The sequence below is a fragment of the Scaptodrosophila lebanonensis genome, unplaced genomic scaffold, assembly GCF_003285725.1.
Source record: "Scaptodrosophila lebanonensis strain 11010-0011.00,11010-0021.00 unplaced genomic scaffold, SlebRS2 tig00001445-arrow-arrow-pilon, whole genome shotgun sequence".
NCBI lineage: Eukaryota > Metazoa > Arthropoda > Insecta > Diptera > Drosophilidae > Scaptodrosophila > Scaptodrosophila lebanonensis.
Window position 1 is genome coordinate 358,840 of NW_022060757.1, and position 20,883 is coordinate 379,722.

The window sequence follows — 20,883 nt, forward strand, 5'->3', positions numbered from 1 at the left end:
GTGCCAAAAAGTGGAAAACATCGAGCATGCATAGGCATCATATTCGTCGAATTATCAGGTGGGAAAGAATAAAAACACTAACACCAAACGCTCGTTTGTCACCACTAGCCCATCCGCAAATGGTTGTCTGTTTTGTGACAATAATGCACACGAAATATACAGTTGCCCACTTTTTGGTAATTTGTCGCCTGTACTTCGTTTAAAGGAAGCGAAACGCCTCTCTCTGTGTATAAATTGTCTTAGAAAAGGACACAGAATGAGAACTTGCAATTCTGGATCGTGCAGAACCTGTGGTGACAAACTTCACAGTTTATTGCATTTTAATAATTCAGCTGCCGTAAATTTGATGCCTGAGCAATCGTCCGCTTCTGACTTACACTCGCGGCCGTCTTCATTGTTACTGCTACGTAGCGCTCTCGCAGCTGTTTCGCCATCATCGCTTGCTTCATTGCCTGCCCAAAATCTCGCCTCAGATGTTGTGCTCTTGGCCACCGCTGTCATCAGCATTCAAAATCGCGCCGGGACTTGGGTACCCTGCCGTGCACTGCTCGATTCCGGATCACAGTTGCACATTATAACTTCGCGATTCGCTCACCGACTCCAACTTCGAAAGACCAAGTCGTCGGCCTCTGTGTCTGGTCTTGGTGACGTTAGTTTCAAGTCTGATGGTTGCACTGTGCACTTATGCTTGCAATCATTGGTCACTGACTATTCCGCAAATATTACTGCTTTGGTCGCTCCTTCCATTACTGAGAACCAACCAAATTTCACGGTTGACATATCTCATTGGGATATACCAAGCAATGTCCGCTTAGCTGATCCGGCGTTCTTCAAGCCACAGCAAATTGATATGCTTATCGGTGCCAATTTATTCTACGAGTTGTTGTGCGTAGGTCAGATTAAACTGGCTGATGGCCTGCCACTTCTGCAAAAGACTCGTTTGGGCTGGATAGTTACTGGAGGTGGCTCGCAGCGTCAGAAATCTGCTTTGGTTGCATCCAAGTCTCCGTCTACACAGGATTGCAATACACGAATCGAGCAGATGGTTCGCTCTTTTTGGGAACTCGAAAGTGGTGTCGATCTGGCTGTAAAACTTACAAAAGAAGAGTTCGACTGCGAGGAGCATTTCAAGGCTAATTACAGGCGCCTGCGTACTGGCGAGTATTCCGTCCGATTGCCTGTAAAGCTCAGCACAGATCTGCTTGGCGATTCCTATACGCAAGCCTATCGTCGGTTCATAAACTTGGAGCGAAAGTTAGAACGCAATCCACTTCTCAAAGCACAGTACTCGGCATTCATTAAGGAGTATTTAGAGTTGGGTCATATGTCGCTTGTATCGCCAGTTTCGCTAAATTTGTTCAAGTATAAATTTCCTTCCGCACCATTGCGTTCTGAAGGAGGACAGCACAACGACAAAGTTGAGAGTCTTGTTTGACGGTTCCGCATCCACATCCTCTGGTCATTCTTTAAATGACATCCTAGTGGCCGGTCCTTCCATTCAGTCAAAGCTCGCAAACACGCTTGTTCGATTTCGCACGTTTCCTATCGCTTTAACAGGAGAAATCTGCAAGATGTACCGCTGCGTGCGAGTATCAAATCCAAATAGCTGGCGTGACACGCCTCAAAAGCATATTCAAGTTTTCCGTCTTGATACCGTCACTTACGGTACAAAGCCTGCCTCGTTTCTCTCCGTTCGCACTATGCATCAGCTGGCTGAAGATGAGCATGAGCTATTTCCTATTGGCTCCGATATCTTGCGTCGCGATTTTTATGTTGATGATTTAATCACTGGTGGTGATTCTATAAACGAAGTCATAGAAATTATGAGACAAACCACAGGGCTACTTGCCAAGGCTAATTTCAAGCTAAGGAAGTGGTGCTCCAGCAATCCTGATGTGCTCAAACAAGTTCCGGAAGAAGACAAAGAAATTCTAGTTAAGTTTGATGATGGCAGCGACATAACAAAAACTCTAGGACTGTCGTGGGATCCTACGACGGATTTATTCATTTTCACGTTTCTGCCAGCATTGACATCTGGTCGAATTTGCAAGCGCACTGTTTTGTCAACTATTGCCAGATTTTATGATCCGCTTGGCCTTATTGGACCAGTAATCGCAAAGGCTAAAATATTCCTGCAGGCGCTTTGGAGAGAAAAGCTTGATTGGGATGAAAGCCTTTCAGTATCATTGACAACATCTTGGCATAATCTTATTGCAGATTTTGAGCGCACAAAGCAGCTGAAATTTCCAAGGCTTGCACTTTCTCCTGGTGTTTCCATTGAAGTGCATGGTTTTAGTGATGCCAGCATAGATGCCTATGGAGCTTGCGTCTACATCATTTCGACCACGCAAGGCCAATCTCGTGCGGAGCTGCTGTGTTCCAGATCTCGTGTGGCGCCGCTCAAATCGTTGACCGTGCCCCGACTAGAGTTGTGCGGAGCCGTTTTGCTGGCACAACTCATAAACGAAATATCTCCCATGGAGTTATTCGACTGCAAGTTTTATTGTTGGTCTGATTCTGCAGTAGCGCTATCTTGGATTCGCAGCGAGCCATCCAGGTTTCAAATTTTCGTTTCCAATCGCATCGCAACTATTCAAGAGTTGACCTCTGGCATGGAATGGCGATATATTCCAACCGATTTGAATCCTGCGGACATACATTCACGTGGAGCTTTGCCCAGCGAATTAGTCCAGTCCAACTTGTGGCTACATGGTCCCGCATTTCTGACGAAAGATAAATCTTCTTGGCCAGAGTCTTGCGATTCCGTCTCGTCGCTTCCTGAGCAGCGCTCTAAAGTGTTTGTAAGCACCACACTGTGCGAAGACATTGCACAGCAATGCAAATATGTTAACACATTTGGAAAGCTGCAGCGCGTGTTTGCATATGTATACAAGTTCCTGCACCGTGTACGAATTCCTGGGCTATCGGTGGACTGCATCCGTTGTAACGTTGTTACTCTGCCGCGGGTATGCTCGCCGGCCAGAGTATGCTGAAATAAATTAGGCACCCCAAATTGCCGAGGTGTCCACCAAATATGTGCAAAATAAAAGGGCGGTATGCCAAGAATTTTCACCACCAACTTAAAATAACGCGTCATTACACGTCCCCCTTCCTGAGCGGGGCACGTTCCTCCTTCCTGAGCGGAACACGATCCGGTCGAGGGGGGTGGCTGCCAACGCCACCATCGGAAGCCTTCCTTCCTCGGCCATCCGCCGCAAGCCATGCGCCTCCGCCGGTGAAAACATCGCCAAGCAAGGGGCTTTGTGGAGCCGCCGCACCTCTCCAGCACTACCATCGGCTGCTCGCTCGCTGTGCCATCGGGCTCTCTGCCCCACGCCATAAACACTGGCCAGGGGACCTGCGGCTGTGCCACCTGCGGCCCCACTGCATGCAGCCATTGCAGCTCCTGCAGGCATCAGGAGTATGTCAGACGCGCCTCCACGTCTCGTATGGCCCCTTCCACCCGCTGCTGCTCCTCGCGCCGCTCGCGTTGTCGCTGCTCCCCACGCCGCAGCCTCTCATCGCGCTGCTGCTCCTCCAGCCGCGCCTGTTGTGCCCGTTGGCGTTGCTCTTGCTGCTGCACCTCCAGCCGCGCCTGCTGTATCCGTTGGCGTCGCTCTCTCACTCGACGGCCCCCGCGGTGCCCACGGCGGCGACGTCGGTTGCCTGCCGGCGTCGGTGATATTTTTTTTGCTTCTTAAATTTTTTTTTCGACGCGCCGGTCTCCTCGTGTAATCTTGTTGTGACAGCTGTTTAGTTAGCGCTGCCACCTCTCGCGGTTTGCCAGTGCTACCCATGCCCGGCGGTCTATCGTCGGTGTTACCACTCGCAGCGATAGTGGCCGGTGCTGCCACTTATCGCATCTCCACGATAACTCGTTATCGACGGCCACCTGTCGCTCTGGCAACTCGACATCACCGCCCACATGTTTATGTTGTGCTTGGCTTCCGGTCCTGGGCTATTTTCTGCGTTGTGCCTAACCTCCTTTTCGTCGTGTTTGTCCAGCTGCCCGCCCGGTCCTTGTCCATCCGCGGTGCCCCTGGCATATTTGGCGCGGTTTGGGTATCTCGAGTGGTGTGGTAATGTATGTCGCTTCATCAGGCCTGAAACGTAACAACAAGTTTTGTCTAATTATGTCTTAGGCTTACATGGGTGTCCTCTTCGGCCAGAACGGCCACTTTGCCGCTCCCGCTTGAGTGGACGCCAGTTGCATTGCTGTTGTTGCTGTCGGTGTGGCCGCTAGGGCCCTGGCTGCTGTAACTGCTGTCTTGGCTGTCGTGCGGCTGTTGCGACCGCGGCTGCTGTCGTCGTGTTCGTTGACATGGCCGATTTAGTTGCCCGGACTGCCGCTGTGGCTGCAGAGATTGGTGTTGTGGTTGCTGTTGTGGTCGCTGAGCAATGGACTGCTGTGGCTGCTGTGAAGCTGTCGGTGGCGTGGTCCTGGTGACCATACTAACGCTGCCTCTGTCGTCGCTGCCTTCGTCGGCTTCGCTGTCTTCACCGCATTCACCGCTTTTAGATCCCGCACATGTGCCGTTCTACCTCTGCCGCCCGCCACTGGTTGTACACGCACTATGACTGGGGATATAAATGCTCGCACCGTGAATGGTCCATCGAAGCGAGGCGCCAGCTTGGCCGCAAACTGCTCGGCTGCGTTGGACAGGTGATGCTGTCGCACGAGCACCTCGTCGCCCAGTTTGGGTCGCCACTCGCGTCTCCGCAGATTGTACTGGCGTGCCTGATCCTCGCTGGCCACCCCTTGGTTTCTTCTTGCTATACGGGCAACAAACTGTAGCAGCGTCGCGTGTGTTTCGGGGCTACCTGGTGCTGCCTCAGGGGCGTCAGGATCCCTGCCGTACAGTGTGTGTGGATGCCGTGGTTCTCTCCCAAATAGGATGAAAGCCGGTCGGTAGCCCGTTGCGTCTGAAATCGCTGTATTAATGGCCAATTGTGCTTCCGGCAGTTGTTCGTCCCACGTGTTGTGCTGCCCGTCCGCCAGCTGAGCAATCAATGTTTTGACCGTTCTATTGGACCGCTCCGTGGGATTCTCCTGAGGTGTGTATGGTGCCGTCAGTTGTTGCTGTATGCCTGCCTCGGCGAGGAACTGCTTCAGCGCGCGGCTCGTAAACTGGGCTCCATTGTCTGTAATGAGCTTTCTTGGTGTGCCAAACCGTGCCAGAATCCGCTCTCGCAAGGCCAGCTTCACTGCCGCTGCCGTCGCCTTGCGGATGGGGACCAGTTCTGCCCATTTACTGAACTTATCGACCAGGACCAGTAGATACGCGTTGCCTCGTTTGGACCGCGGCAGCGGCCCCACAAAATCGGCGCAGACGACGTCCCACGCTGCCTCCGCTGGTTTGAAGTGCATCTTGCCTGCCGTCAGCTGTTGCTGGGCCTTATAACGTTGGCACAACAGGCACTGGTGCACATACTTCGCTACGTCGCGATACAGACCAGGCCAGTGGTATCGGTCTGGAACGCGTGCACAGGTTCGGCGTACTCCCATATGGCCCGCCGTTGCGTCGTCGGGGCATTCCCTCAGCACCTCCTGTCGTAGAGGCGCGGCCACGCATAGCCTCCATGGAGACACCTCATCTTCTCCTAGCACGTGGGCGATGCGGCGGTACAGCCTGTCGTTCTGTATGGCGTAATCTGGGTACTTGCTGGGACTCTCCAACACCGCTGCCGTCAGCCGCTGTAACCATTTACAAATTGGTGCTGCCTCTGACTCCACGTGCGCACGGCCGATCACCTCGCGTAGTTGTCGTGACAGTGCGTCGGCCACCACATTCAAGGCTCCTTTTCGGTACTGGACATCGAAGGTGTACTGCTGCAGCTCCAAAGCCCAGCGTACGATGCAGCCGGTGGGGCTCTCAATTGAGTTAAGCCATCGCAACGCCAAGTGATCGGTCACGACAGTGAAATGGTAGCCTTCCAAATAGTGTCGCAGCTTTCGGATTCCCCAAACAATTGCGAGGCACTCCTTCTCCGTGGCGCTGTAGTTGACCTCCGCTTTCTGCAGCTTCCTACTGGCGTAGGAAATTACGTGTTCGTGGCCGTCTATGTCTTGCGTCAGAACCGCGCCCAGCCCACACTCGTTGGCGTCAGTCTGTAGGCAGAAGCGTTGTGTGAAATCGGGGCACGCTAACACCGGCGCTTCCATGAGCTGTCTTTGGATACAATCAAATGCCTCCTGCTGCGGTGTTCCCCAACTTCACTTGTGGCCTTTCTTTAACAGCTCGGTGAGTGGGCCTACCGTTGTGGCGAAATTGGGTACAAAGCGGCGGTACCACGAGGCCATCCCGATGTACTGCCGCAGCTGTTTTAGGTTGGCCGGGAGCTTCAGTTCACGTATGGCTGCCACCTTTTCTGGATCCGTCTGTATCCCGTCTTCTGTCACCAGGTGCCCCAGGTACCTAATGCATTTACGAAAGAATTCGCACTTATCTCGATTTATTCGCAGATTGGCCGCTCGCAGTCGCCGGAACACCGAACGTCCTGCCGACCACCACTATGTCGTCGAGGTATGCAAGCGCGTGCGGTGCCATGTCCGGGCCGATGACGCTGTCCAACGCCCTCTGGAATGTTGCGGGCGAAGAATGCAGGCCGAACGGCATCACACGCCACTGGAACAGCACGCGTCCTGGCACCGTGAACGCTGTATATCGCTGGCTTTCGCGCTCCATCGGAACCTGCCAGTACCCATTCCGCAAATCGATGCTACTTATGTATTTGGCCTGGCGCAGCTGCTCCAAAGTGTGCTGGATCCGCAAAATTTGGTACGCATCTGGTTCTGAGCACTGTCGGATTGCTCGATGCAGCCCTTTGCCAGCAATTCGTCGACTTCTTCATTGATCACTGCCTGCATGGCCGGATTCCGGGGCTAGTACCGCTGTTTGATGGGACGCTCGTCTTTCATCCGGATTGTGTGCACCGCCGCCGACGAGACTCCTGTGATGCTCTCAAAGCTTGCCAGTTCCCCCTCGATGAACCTGGCGGCCATCTGGGTCTGCTGCTCCGTTAGGTGGGCGGCAATAGTGAGCCCCGCCTGTTCGCTTGTCACCAAGGCTGCATGTCGGGCTCTGCGATTTCGCCTCCGCCGTCTGCGTGGCCGTGGATCGTTCGTTCGCAATTCTACAGTTTGGCCGCCCACAGTCACCGCCCCGTTGGCCATTTGGACATAATCCAGTCCCAATGTGAGCTCATCTATGCATCCGGGGAGTGTGAGCAGCGGCAGTACTACGCGACTGTCGCCCACCGTGACCGTCGCCTTCGTTTCTTCACGGACCGTCTTCTGTGTCCCGTCAGCCATGGACACAGTCACGCTCACGGACCGTACATTTTCTCCATCTGGCGCCCGCAGGCGTTGCGCCAGCCTCGGACTCGCGAAGCTGCGTGTCGCTCCGGTGTCCACGACCGCCTCTACCAGTACACCATCACAGTCTACTGGTAGCGCGGCCGCTACCCTGCGTGTCGTTGTTAATTGGAATTTGCCTGCGTGGGCTCGCCGACTGTTAATGTGGGACGAGCCCCTCTGGCGTTTCCCGTCGCGCGTCGGCAGCATTCGTTCGCACACACCCATCTTACCACAGTCCCAACAGTAGAGCCGTTGAGAGTTTGACAGTGCGGCTCGTCTGTCTCGTTCGGCTGATGTTGGCGCCTGTGGTTCTGCCACCGCCTGCGCGCTTGCGAGCGGTGACGCTGGAGTCGGTGCTGTTGGGTCAGGCGCATTACCAGCAGGCGCGGTGGAACCGCAGACCTGGCTCGACAGCTTCTGGAAACCATCCTCCATAGCCTGGGCCAACCGGTGGGTGTACTGAGCCAACTCGGCAATCGCTTGTGTCAGGTCCGCCGTTGAGAGCACTGGAGCCACTGTTGGCGTCGCTGAGGCTGTCGTGGGCTCGGTTGTGGTAACTCCCGGCGAGGCCGCGACCGCTACCGAAATGGTCGGCACTGTCGCAGGAGTTAGCGGTGTCGTGTTTGCCTCTGTCACGACGAGCAGCCCCTCCGATACGTCCTCTTGTTTCGGGACTCCCAGCCGTCCGCCGGGCACCGGGCTCAACTGACCTGTCGCCGCGGTACGCGACGACATGTTTTCGTAATATGCCGCTAGTTCTTCCAGGCGGGGTCGGTACGCTTCTTGGGCCGACCTCACGAACGTTGCCAGCCGCACCCGCAACGCCTCCACGGTGCCGGTCTCGTCGATTTCGAACTCGCGCAGCACCGTGCTGAGCTCTTCCTTCCGCAGTACACGTACCCAGCTCGTTCGTAGCATAGTAGGTCCACGCTCTCTTCCCTACTTGGTCGGATCTAACCTCAAACTTCTTTGGGGTCCCTGCTCGGGCGCCACTTGTAACGTTGTTACTCTGCCGCGGGTATGCTCGCCGGCCAGAGTATACTGAAATAAATTAGGCACCCCAAAGTGCCGAGGTGTCGAACAAATAAAAGAGGGCGGTATGCCAAAACTTCTCCACGTGATTTATATTCTCAAACAAAATGACAAACTGCCCGCGCTTCAGTGCGTGTTGGGCGAGACCAAGGAAAAGACTAACTAAAACGAACTTAAAATTACCCGCCTTCATGGCTTACTATTCTTACAATTACTTATTAACTTACAACTATTTGGCATCGTAATGACGCGCGGCTGCCCGCTACGCAACGCGTCATTACAAGTTTGTGTTATAAATTTTGTCCGATCGATTTCAAATTTGGGTAATGTAATCAACATAACTATATCAACAAGAGAGAACGCTACAGTCGAGCAAGCCCGACAGTGTAATACCCTGTACCCAGGTAAACTTCCGTCACTGAGTTATATGCGCCCATAGCAGCAAAAAGAGGAAGAAGAAGAGCGAACTTGTTGCTGCAGTTTGTGGGGGTTGTACTGGCGAGAATTTGTTTCGCTAATAACTTTTCTTAGAATTGACCGAATTGAATAAAATTTTGAACAACAGTAGACAATTATATATAAATTATGAGTGCAAAGTTTGGTTTAGGTAGCGTTTGAAATGTGGACGCTATTGACGAAATTCTGTAGCGGGGGAAGGGGGGAAAATTAAAAAAAATAAAATAAACTCGTCCTTACTCGGACCTAGGAGAATCTGGATGCCAACTTTGGTTATTCTAGCTTTTATAGTTTCTGCTTCAGCCGAAATATCAGCGTTTAAATCCGTTCTTGCATCAGTACAAGAAAAACGGAGTTAACTTGCAACTTATGCGAGTAGGCGGACGATTGCTCAACGCTTCGCTACCGTACGACACAAAATTTCCTTTGCTGATGCCACGAAATTCATGCTTTGCCAAAGTCATGCAGGTGCCAAAGTCATGGTTGCTCTTCTAAGGCAACAAATATGGCTTATTAATGCTCGAGAGGCATGACAAGGGCAGTAAAAAACTGCGTGCATTGCTTCCGCTACAAACCAAAGTTGCTGAGTCAGATAATGGGCAACTTTCCAGCCGATCGCGTGAATCCTGAGCACGCGTTCGCGGTTTGTGGCGTAGATTATTTTGGTCCTTTCCACGTGAGCCTCAGTCCATCTCGAACCTGATTGTTTTTTAAATTCTTTTAAAAGGTTCATCGGTTGACGGGGTCTTCCACAGCGACAACGCGACAAATTTCGTGGGAGCAAGCAACGCTCTGAAGGAGCTTCGGGCAGCATTCAGCGACCAGAAGGACAGGATGGTGTCGTACGCCGCACAGCGAGGGATAGACTGCGTGTTCATCCCGCCGCGAGCACCCCACTGTGGGAAGCAGCAGTGAAGGCCGCCAAGAATCATCTTCTGCGAGGAGTCGGGAACGCCAATCGGACGCAGGCAGAGCTGAACACGCATCTGGTGGAAGTAGAGGCTCTACTCAACTCCAGGCCTATCGCCCCCCTCAGCAGCGATCCAAGCGTCGGCGAGGCCCTCACTCCAGGCCTCATAATTCGGCCGCTACGTTCGCTGCCGCACGAATCCGAGCCAAGAAGGGCTAGCAGCAGGACCAGCTCCGGGTTCTTGAAACGGTGGCAGCAACTTTCGGCGCTCAAGCTGCAGTTTTGACACAGCTGGTCCAGGGACTACGTCCTCAGCCTACAAAGGACTGTTTCATTACCGTGGTCAAAATAAAATTTCGTTTGTATGTACATAACCATTAAAAGTTTATGTATATAAAATTGCAAAAACGCTTGCAATTTTACAAATGTGATAATGTACCATTCGTGGTCTAGACAGAGCAAATCTAGCTTATCAATTAATTTACGATTATTTATAGCCGGAAACCTTTCATGTATGGGAAATGCAAGAATTCTCCATACGACTTCTGAAATACTGATGTATCTACCACTTTCCTACGATTGAACCTCATCTTTGTGGTTCTCAAGTGTAAATGATGCTTGATCATTGCCTTTGTTAACATATTTGCAAATGATTGACTTCACATAACTGTTATATTACCATTCATTTCGACAATAAAGCATCCATCATCTGGAGCTCTTCGTGATATAGAGGGTAACCATCAATTCCTGTGTTAGTTGCATTAAGCAACTGTCGAGGAAACCGTTTGCTACATTTACCTTCTTTCATGTAGGGCGACTTTAGGTTTAATTTACCGCAAGGCCCATTAATCATATTAGCCTTGACGATTTCATGTAGAATATGATCCTTTTCAGGATCTGGTATCTATGCACAGATAATCGCACTTATTTGATCTGGCATAATATGTTTTTCTAACCGAAGAAGCATATGTTCGTGGGGCAGACCACGTTTCTGCCACTCTATAGATTACAAGAAGGATTGGACTTTCCCAAACAAAGCACCATATGTCAATAATGTCATTAAAGCTTTGACTTTTAAATGTAACTGAATTATGTCGAGACTGGTGATTATTACTTTTTAAAAATAATGGCCCTTGAAACCACAGCTGGTTTCCTATTAACGCCGATGAGTATTTACCTCTAGCCACGATGTCCGCTGGATTCTGCTCTGACTCAACAAACTGCCAACATGCAATTTTTGTTTCTGTTTGAATAAAGTTAACTCTATTTGCCACAAATGTTTTTAATGACGCTGAGTCAAGTTTTAACCTGCTAAGCACAATCGTTGAATAGCTGTAGTAGAAAATTTTGCTGAATTGGATTTTCAAACTATCTGTAACCTTTTTCGTTAACTCAACTAAAAGTACTGCGGCGCATAATTCAAGCTTTGGTATTGTTAAAAGTTTAATTGGCGCTACTCTGGATTTGGACGCGGCTATGTTAATTCATATTTTATTGTTACAATCTATTGATTTAATATAGATAACTGCACCATATGCTTTCTCAGATGCATCACCGAAACCATGCAACTCTATTGTTTTGGCGTTATTTCCAATTAACCTTCTGGGTATTTTTATTTCATTTAGTATTGTGAGTTCTTTTTATACCCTGTACCCGTAGGGTAAAAAGGGTATATTAGGTTTGTGCAAAGTATGTAACATACAGAAGGAAGCATCTCCGACCCCATAAAGTATATATATTCTTGATCAGCATGACGAGAGAAATCGATCTAGACATGTCCGTCCGTCCGTCCGTCTGTCCGTCTGGATGAACGCGAGGATCTCAGAAACTATAAAAGCTAGAATAACCAAAGTTGGCATCCAGAGAAAGGTAGGTAGGTAGGTCGGAGCGGCAGCCAGGGTATGCACCCCGACTCACTTAGGCCCTGGAGATTGGCCCGTTGTTATACCGCATGGACAAGTCCACTTCCCAAAATACCCGTGTTTGGCTGCATGTCTGCGCGAGTATTACGTCCATCCGACTGCCTGGATGAACTTGAAAATGTCTATCAGCTTCTTGTTTGCTAGTGCCGATAGATTTGGTAGGAGGCTGTCTCCTAGGAATCGTTGTCTTGTCCTTGACAAGGCCGAGCAGTCGCAGAAGAGGTGTGTTACCATTTCCTCCTCTTCCACGTCTCTGCAGCTTCTGCAGAAATCGTTATGGTGGAGTCCTAGTCTGGCGGCATGGGTGCCCACCAGCCAGTGCCCTGTGATGGCTCTGATTACGACTGAGCATTGGCCTCTGCTCAGTTTGTAGAGTTCAGAAGATCGTCTCTTGTTGAGGGTTGGCCATGTTTGGCGTGTGATTCTTCTCATCGGCTATGCAGTTTCCCTCGATATTCCTATGGCCTGGGACCCAAATGAGGTATATAGAGAGCTGTGTTGCCATCTCGTGAAGAGATTTGCGACAGTTCTGTACTGACGTCGAGTTCGACGTGATGGCATTAAGGGATTTTATAACCGCTTGGCTATCCGAGTAAATGCAGATTTCTCTGGTATATGTGGCTGGGCTTGGCAGTATAAGAAGAGCTTCTTGAATGGCTATGATTTCCGCCTGGAACACACTGCAGTGATCCGGTAGCCTGAAGGCTTTTCTGATTCCGAGTTCTTCGCAGAAGACACCCCCGCCTACGCGGTTATCCAGCTTAGAACCGTCTATATATATTTTGATGGAATTGGTTGGGCCTGGCGGGCCGAAGTTCCAATCTTCCCTAGAGGGAATGATGGTGTGGAAAGGAGTATGTGGATACTCCTCTGCGATGCAGTGGTCAGTGACTGATGGGATATTGTCATTTCCCCTCAGAATTTTGGCATGGCCAAAGCATTCTTCTGACCACTGGTTTGTTTCTCTCATGCGAAGAGCCGCCAGCGTGGCGTTCATTTTTCCCATGAGGTGTATTGGGAGTATTCCCAGAATTGCATCTAGTGCATCATTTGGAGTAGTGCGTAATGCGCCCGAGATCGTTAGCTCAGCCTGTCGCTAAACTTTGTTAAGTCTCTGAAGACATGAGTTTTTCGTAAGTGATGGCCACCATATGGAGACACCATATAAAAGTATGGGTCTGATTATTGCAGTATATAGCCAGTGGACCACATAGGGGGCCATGCCCCATTTCAGTCCAATGGATTTTCTGCAGGTATAGAGTGCGATTTTGGCTTTCCGCACTCTGTCTTCAATGTTCAAGTTCCAGTCCAGCTTCCTATCTAGTATCAAGCCTAGATATTTGGCTGAGCTGCTGAAGGATAATGGTACCCCATTTAGTAATGGGGGACGAAGAGATGGGATTTTGTATTTCCTCGTGAATAATACCAGCTCAGTTTTGCTGGGGTTTACACTTAGGCCACTTGACGTTGCCCAAGTTGAAAGTGTGCTTAACGCATCAGTCATGCGTTCGCACAAGGTTTGAGGAAATTTACCCGAGAAGGAAATGGTCACGTCATCTGCGTAGGCTATCGCGCGGCATCCCCCTATCCCTTCTAAGGATCGTAGGAGTGAGTTAACCGCCACGTTCTATAAGAAGGGTGAGAGCGTTCCGCCACTCACATATCTGGATACCGTGGACATCCCCAGTGTAGACTTAATGGACTTAATAGATCTGCCTTTGCAGTATGCGTGTTGAGAGCTTGAAAGCTCTGAGAGGGGGATCTTACTTCTTAAATAGAGACCCATTAATCTCTCGAATGTCTTTAATAGAAAAGATGAGAGACTTATCGGCCTGAAATCTTTCGGGGTAGTGTGCGAGGCTTTACCTGCTTTGGGTATGAAGACCACTCTTGATCTCAGCCAAGCTTCTGGGATATTCCTTGTCAGGAAGATCTTGTGAAAAATATCTGCCAGTCATCTGATGGCAGTATTTCCTGCGTGAATTAGCTGCGCCGGAATGATATTATCCGGCCCTGCAGATTTATAGGGCTTGAAGCTTTTTATTGCCCATCTAATATTATTTTCAGATAGAAGATAGGGTGGCGTTTGAGATGGACCTGCGCTTGCTGAAAGGCCGGTTGGTTTGATGCTTGTAGAGCTGGGAAAATGGGTGCCTAGAAGCAGCTCTAAAGACTCTTGACTCGAGGTCGTCCAAGTCTTGTCTGGCTTCTGAAGGTAACCTAGCGTTGAGATCGTTTGGCCTGTCTGAGTATTTTCTTGTACTCTGACAGGCTTTGTTTGTATGCATACCAGTGTTGGTCTCCCCCTTGGGATCTGGCTGCATTGAAGAGTTTCCTAGCCTTTTTTCTTGCCTCACTGACCTGTGGAGTCCACCAGGGAGGCTTGAGTTTGCCTCTTGGTTTCCCAGTGGGGCATGATTTCTGCAGCGCGATATTGCACGCTGTGGTGAATTGTTTTATTAGCGACGAGGTGAATTCAACTGTGTCTGGGCCATCGGGAGGATAGTTTGGAAGTATATTACTTAGGTGATTAGAGTACAAAGACCAATTTGTGCGTCTAGGATTTCTTGTCGCGATTGGTCTTTCATTCTTCAGAGATACTTCGAATTGAATGTATCTGTGATCTGAGAAGGAGTGTTCTAATAGGACTCTCCATTTGGAAATACGATTGTAAAGTGCGTCTGACGCCAAAGTGAGGTCAAGAACCTGACTTCGGTTCCTTACCACGAAAGTTGGATCTGATCCAGCATTACATAAAAGTATGTTAGTAGACAGGATGTAGTTAAAAATGGACTCACCCCGTACATTGGTATCAGTGCTACCCCACTGAGTGTGATGAGCGTTGGCATCGCATCCTATGAGCAGATCAATGTTGTTCTGCCTGCTGTCCTCTATTATCTGTCTTGTCAACAGAGGTGGAGGGTTAGCTTCCTCGTAAGCCATATAGACTGAGCATATTCTTAGAGGCTTTGGCTTAGCCTCAATGCATGCCGCTGTGTTATCTTCATTACTGAAATTAGATAGCAGAAAAATGTTTATGTTTTTCTTGATTAAAATACAGGTTCTGGTCTTGCCTGAGCTCTTCGCTGTAATCAGCTTATACTCCTTCGTCCCCAGTCCAGAAACCTTGTCCCTACGGACCCAAGGTTCCTGAATGAGGACTACGTCGATGTCGTCTTTGCTCAGACGATGTATTAGGGCAGCTGTTGCTGCTTTGCAGTGGTGGAGATTAATCTGTAGAAACCTCAAGGGCATCTACCTCCATCTCCACCACTGTCCTATCGGCCTCGTCGTCGTCTAGGATGAAGTCCTCATCCTCTTGGCCTAAAGTAGCGAACCCTTTCGCCAGTTCGGAGGTTTCGGAGGAATATCCTTAATGGATATCCTCATCATCCGACGCGACCTCTGTTTCAGGACTGCCTGGAACGACCGGTTCTGCGCTTTGTGTGGTGGACTTACCACTCGCTGTGTCTCCTCGGTAGACACGTATGGCTACCGATTTGTAGCCACATCTTGCCAGCTCGTCCACCGATTCCTTATTTATAACGAGTACGATCTGGCGCGTGGTCCCTTCCGCCTCCTCTACCTTGACCACGCTCCAGTCGTCCGTTTTCATGCTCGGGTTGCAGATCTGAAACACCTTTAGGATCTCTTCTGGCTTTTCTGGTTTGGCCGATACCCTGACCCTGGCACATGGTCTGCTGGGTATGTCGCACCAGTCCACCGCAACCAATTTTGCACCTGGATACACTTCTCCGAGTGCTGCAATAGATTTCTTATAGGCCCTGCCTTGATGCCATCCTGCATCGTCGCATATAGGTGGTGGTCCTCCACTCGTTGCCAGGTCCGTCAGAAACCGACCTTGCAGCTCGTTTTCGACTCCTGCCCATCGGTGTCTCGGGATAAGACCATCTTTGCTGCCCTTGTCAAGGACACCAATGAGGATCTTATCCTTCGCCACTTCTGCGAAGGTTCGATGCAGAGGCTGCGGAGGTCGTGTTCTTTTCGCTGGTTGTGGCGGCGTATCTTCTGCCGACCTCTGCCTTTTCGGGGCATTTTTATTTCTTCTTACCGGAGCTGGCTTGAAATCCGGTAAGATTTTCTTCGCCCATTCCACCATCCTTCGACCGTCTGGTGACATCTCGGGGGCGGAGTGTTTTTTTTTGCAGACTGACTGCTGCGCGTCTCTTGTCTTGAAACGACGTTTTTGTTTTAGGTGGTAGCATTGCCGAAGTTTCTGGCTCTGCGGAGTTACCAGCCTCCTCCAAGCTTGGCTTAGCTGCTTCGCCTTCGAAGTGGAGGGGGTCTGATGCTCCCCAGATTCTGAGACAACCGATTGGCTTGTCGGATTGTCTCCACCTGCACTGGCAGCAAGGGGATGGGAGCTGCTAGGAGTTCCCATCCTGGCGACAGTCAAATCTATGACCATCTGGTTAGAGGGATTTGAGGTCCCGTCCGGCTTATGGCGAGTTCCGGTCTCATTGTTTTATTTTGTTAGTTTATTTTGTTTTTTGATGCTTGGTTTCATGTTGGTCCCACGAGTAGTCGGGAAGGGTTGGGTCACCCGTGGCATAGCCCGAGTACCACGGGAAGCCTGATTTAAACTGGAGGTCGGCAGGTATCCAGAGTTCGCATAGTAGAGACTGAGCACCCCCTCAGCCACGCATCCATCGGCCTAAGCTGTTCTGCTTTGGATTGAGGAAAATTGTATAGAGTTTTCACGTCTCGCCCGACCACCATTAGTCAGCACCACAAGGCAGAGACATGACCGTGCCAAGGGCCTGCTTGCAGCCGCCCTCGCGAGGAGAGTATGGTCGCACTTCCCATGGTGTATCACAATTACGGCGCGTACCACCTGGCTTGGTGGTTACACGTGATCCCCTTGTGATACCCATTGGCTGACGGCCCGAGAAAGGACGAATTTATTTTATTTTTTGGAATTTTCCCCCCCTTCCCCCGCTACAGAATTTCGTCAATAGCGTCCACATTTCAAATGCTACCTAAAGCATACTTTGCACACATAATTTATATATAATTGTCTATTGTTGTTTAAAATTTTATTCAATTCAGTCAATTCTAAGAAAAGTTATTAGCGAAACAAATTCTCACCAGTACAACCTCGCCAAACTGCAGCAACAAGTTCGCTCTTCTTCTTCCTCTTTTTGCTGCTGCTATGGGCGCATATAACTCAGTGACGGAAGTTTACCTGGGTACAGGGTATTACACTGTCGGGCTTGCTCGACTGTAGCGTTCTCTCTTCCACCATCCTTCGACCGTCTGGTGACATCTCGGGGGCGGAGTGTTTTTTTTTGCAGAATGACTGCTGCGCGTCTCTTGTCTTGAAACGACGTTTTTGTTTTAGGTGGTAGCATTGCCGAAGTTTCTGGCTCTGCGGAGTTACCAGCCTCCTCCAAGCTTGGCTTAGCTGCTTCGCCTTCGAAGTGGAGGGGGTCTGATGCTCCCCAGATTCTGAGACAACCGATTGGCTTGTCGGATTGTCTCCACCTGCACTGGCAGCAAGGGGATGGGAGCTGCTAGGAGTTCCCATCCTGGCGACAGTCAAATCTATGACCATCTGGTTAGAGGGATTTGAGGTCCCGTCCGGCTTATGGCGAGTTCCGGTCTCATTGTTTTATTTTGTTAGTTTATTTTGTTTTTTGATGCTTGGTTTCATGTTGGTCCCACGAGTAGTCGGGAAGGGTTGGGTCACCCGTGGCATAGCCCGAGTACCACGGGAAGCCTGATTTAAACTGGAGGTCGGCAGGTATCCAGAGTTCGCATAGTAGAGACTGAGCACCCCCTCAGCCACGCATCCATCGGCCTAAGCTGTTCTGCTTTGGATTGAGGAAAATTGTATAGAGTTTTCACGTCTCGCCCGACCACCATTAGTCAGCACCACAAGGCAGAGACATGACCGTGCCAAGGGCCTGCTTGCTGCCGCCCTCGCGAGGAGAGTATGGTCGCACTTCCCATGGTGTATCACAATTACGGCGCGTACCACCTGGCTTGGTGGTTACACGTGATCCCCTTGTGATACCCATTGGCTGACGGCCCGAGAAAGGACGAATTTATTTTATTTTTTGGAATTTTCCCCCCTTCCCCCGCTACAGAATTTCGTCAATAGCGTCCACATTTCAAATGCTACCTAAAGCATACTTTGCACACATAATTTATATATAATTGTCTATTGTCGAGCAAGCCCGACAGTGTAATACCCTGTACCCAGGTAAACTTCCGTCACTGAGTTATATGCGCCCATAGCAGCAGCAAAAAGAGGAAGAAGAAGAGCGAACTTGTTGTTGCAGTTTGGGGGGGTTGCACTGGGGAGAATTTGTTTTGCTAATAACTTTTCTTAGAATTGACCGAATTGAATAAAATACAACAGTAGACAATTATATATAAATTATGTGTGCAAAATTTGGTTTAGGTAGCATTTGAAATGTGGACGCTATTGAAGAAATTCTGTAGCGTGGGAAGGGGGGGAAAATTAAAAAAAAAAAAACATAAACTCGTCCTTACTCGGACCTAGGAGAATATGGATGCCAACTTTGGTTATTCTAGCTTTTATAGTTTCTGAGATCCTCGCGTTCATCCAGACCAGAAGTTGGCATCCAGATTCTCCTAGATCCGAGTAAGGACGAGTTTATGTTTTTTTTGTACAGGGTATTACACTGTCGGGCTTGCTCGACTGTAGCGTTCTCTCTTGTTTTAAATTAACTTTTTAAGAATAGAATTTTTTAAGTTCCGATAGAAAAGGAATGGCTTAAATAGATTGAAAATTTGAATCAGAAAACCAAACAACTAATAGCCAACACGACTTTCTTAAATATTTGGGTACTAATAATTCCAAAATTTTCTGGGCAGGTCAAGAATAGATTTTGAAGTATATTACTATATAAGTAGTGCAGTTGATTCAGCAATTTGTGTGTTAAAGTAGTGGAAAAAACAAAAATTTTTGAATTGCTAAGGCAAATATATCAATATACTTAATATCCCTGACAGTTTTTCAAACAAGTGAACGAGTTTTTTCCGCTTCTTCTTAGCTCAAATATAGATAAGTAACTATTTCTTAATACAAATTTGAAGTGCTTAATATAGATGAAAATTTATATGAGTTCATATAAATTATTTAAACAAAGAAAATGGGACGCTTGCTTTTACTTTAACTTTTATATTGAAATTTACAAAACGATTCGGCGGCGACTGTGCTTGTATTTAGCTCGGTTTTACAACTGACTTCAAATTAGGCTTACATGCTAAACTAAGCCTAAGGCAGCGAAAAAAGGGCGCGAGGCGACGTCCGCAAACGGCCGCTCTCGCGCTCTCTTTTCACCCTAAACTAAAATTCAAATAATTCTCTTAAACTATCTTAATCTAAAGCAGCATCTGCGCCAACACCGGCCCCTTTGGAGGGACATCGTCCTTCAACGGGCAATGGCGCCAGCCGATGAATAGCCCCCCGTAGATTGCCACTACTCGTGGCGACGTCGGCCACCCGCACCTTCCCGTCTGTCCCGGCGTGAGTTGTGGTGACCCTGCCAAGTACCCACTTTTGTGGCGGCACGTTGTCTTCGGCCACCACGACGAGTTGTCCCACGACGACGTTGGGTTCCTCCTGGAACCACTTCGCTCGCACCTGGAGGCTCGAAATGTACTTCCGGGACCATCGCTGCCAAAACCTGTGCTTGAGACACGAGGCATTGCGCAATCACCTTAAGCAGGTTTGGCTGTCGATGTCCGGGAGCGGTGGAGCTGGAGTCGCCAGAAGAGGCCGCCCGATTAGAAAGTGGCCCGGGGTTAGCGCCTCGCCGTCGCTGGGGTCCGCGCTGAGTGGTCCCAGTGGCCGAGAGTTCAGCACCGCCTCGACGCTCGCCAGGAGTGTTCCGAGCTCTTCTGCGGTCAGGAGCGCATTGCCCACCGTCCGTAGGAACAGGTGCTTTGCAGACTTGACACCTGCCTCCCATAGATTGCCGAAGTGAGGCGCTCTGGGTGGTATGTACGCAAACTCGCATCCTTTTCTTGATGTGAATTCGCGTACCCCTTCCGCCTCCTTCTCCCATCTTGCTCGGAACTCCTGCAGCTTCCTGTTGGCTCCCACGAAGTTCGTTGCGTTGTCGCAGTAAACTTTGCGAGGGACGCCTCTCCTGCCGACGAACCTTTCAAAAGCCAAGAGAAAAGCATCAGTGGTTAGATCTGACACAAGCTCTAAGTGAACCGTTTTCGAGGCAAAACAAACGAAAAGAGCCACGTACGACTTGTACGGTGGCTTGCCACGGATGCGGAGCGTTGTGCTTATAGGGCCACAAAAATCAACACCACATACTTCGAACGGGTGGAACGGCTGGAGCCTGTCTGCCGGAAGATTTCCCATTACTTGGGAGGCCAACCGGGGCTTCCATTTGAAGCAGAGGATGCACGAATGTACTGTTCGGCGACACACTGAGCGTTAACCAGCCAAACTCGCTCACGAAGCAGGCTCACCAGCGATCTAGGGCCAGCATGGCAATTTGACACATGCAAATAAGATACGTACGATCTTATGAATTGTGACTTTTTAGAAAGCAACAACGGAAACTTGGCTTCGTACGGGATAGGAGCATTTAATAATCTTCCCCCCACTCTCAGCAAGGAAAACAAGACCCCGTCTTCTCTAAACTCATGTAGAAATGGACTCAGACGCTGTAAGTTAGCGTTAAGTGTTCTCTTTTTTCGAACCTTGTCGATTTCGTCACCGAACTCATTGTCCTGGATGACTTGAACAATTTTGTTGAATACCAAATTGAGTTCGCTTGGCTTGGCTATAGGATCAAAGGGCTTCGAGACCTTTCTGCACCTTTGTATAAATCGAAAAACCCAAACGAACACCCTCAGCAATTTTGAATGTGACGAGTAGCTTTCGATAACTTCGAGAATATAATTGGCTTGCCGATCTGCGAGTAAAACTACAGCAGAATTACGAATTTCTAGGGCAGCTGAATTTTTAGGCGGCTGGCCCTGTAAACCAAATGGAGCTACGCAACTCATCTACATTACATCCTCTGGACACGATGTCTGCTGGGTTGGATTTCGTTGGGACATGTCGCCACGTTGCATTCTCGGACCACTCTTGGATTTGAGAAACCCTGTTTGAAACGAAAACTGACCATGCCGACGGATGCGACTTGATCCAGTGGAGCGTTATTTCCGAGTCAGTCCACATAACTATC

General features: G+C 49.6%; 1 protein-coding gene across 1 annotated transcript in view; it reads right to left on the reverse strand.

Annotated features, from left to right (window-relative positions):
* Positions 1 to 3,415: 3,415 nt before the first annotated feature.
* The window catches only part of LOC115633564 (putative uncharacterized protein DDB_G0271606), a 96,569-nt gene continuing 79,101 nt past the window's right edge, over positions 3,416 to 20,883 (reverse strand). The window contains exons 4-5 of the mRNA XM_030531021.1: positions 4,149 to 4,423; positions 3,416 to 3,595 (exon numbers count right to left, since the gene is read on the reverse strand). Coding sequence (XP_030386881.1) covers positions 3,416 to 3,595; positions 4,149 to 4,423 — 455 coding nt within the window. The remainder of the gene's footprint in view (positions 3,596 to 4,148; positions 4,424 to 20,883) is intronic.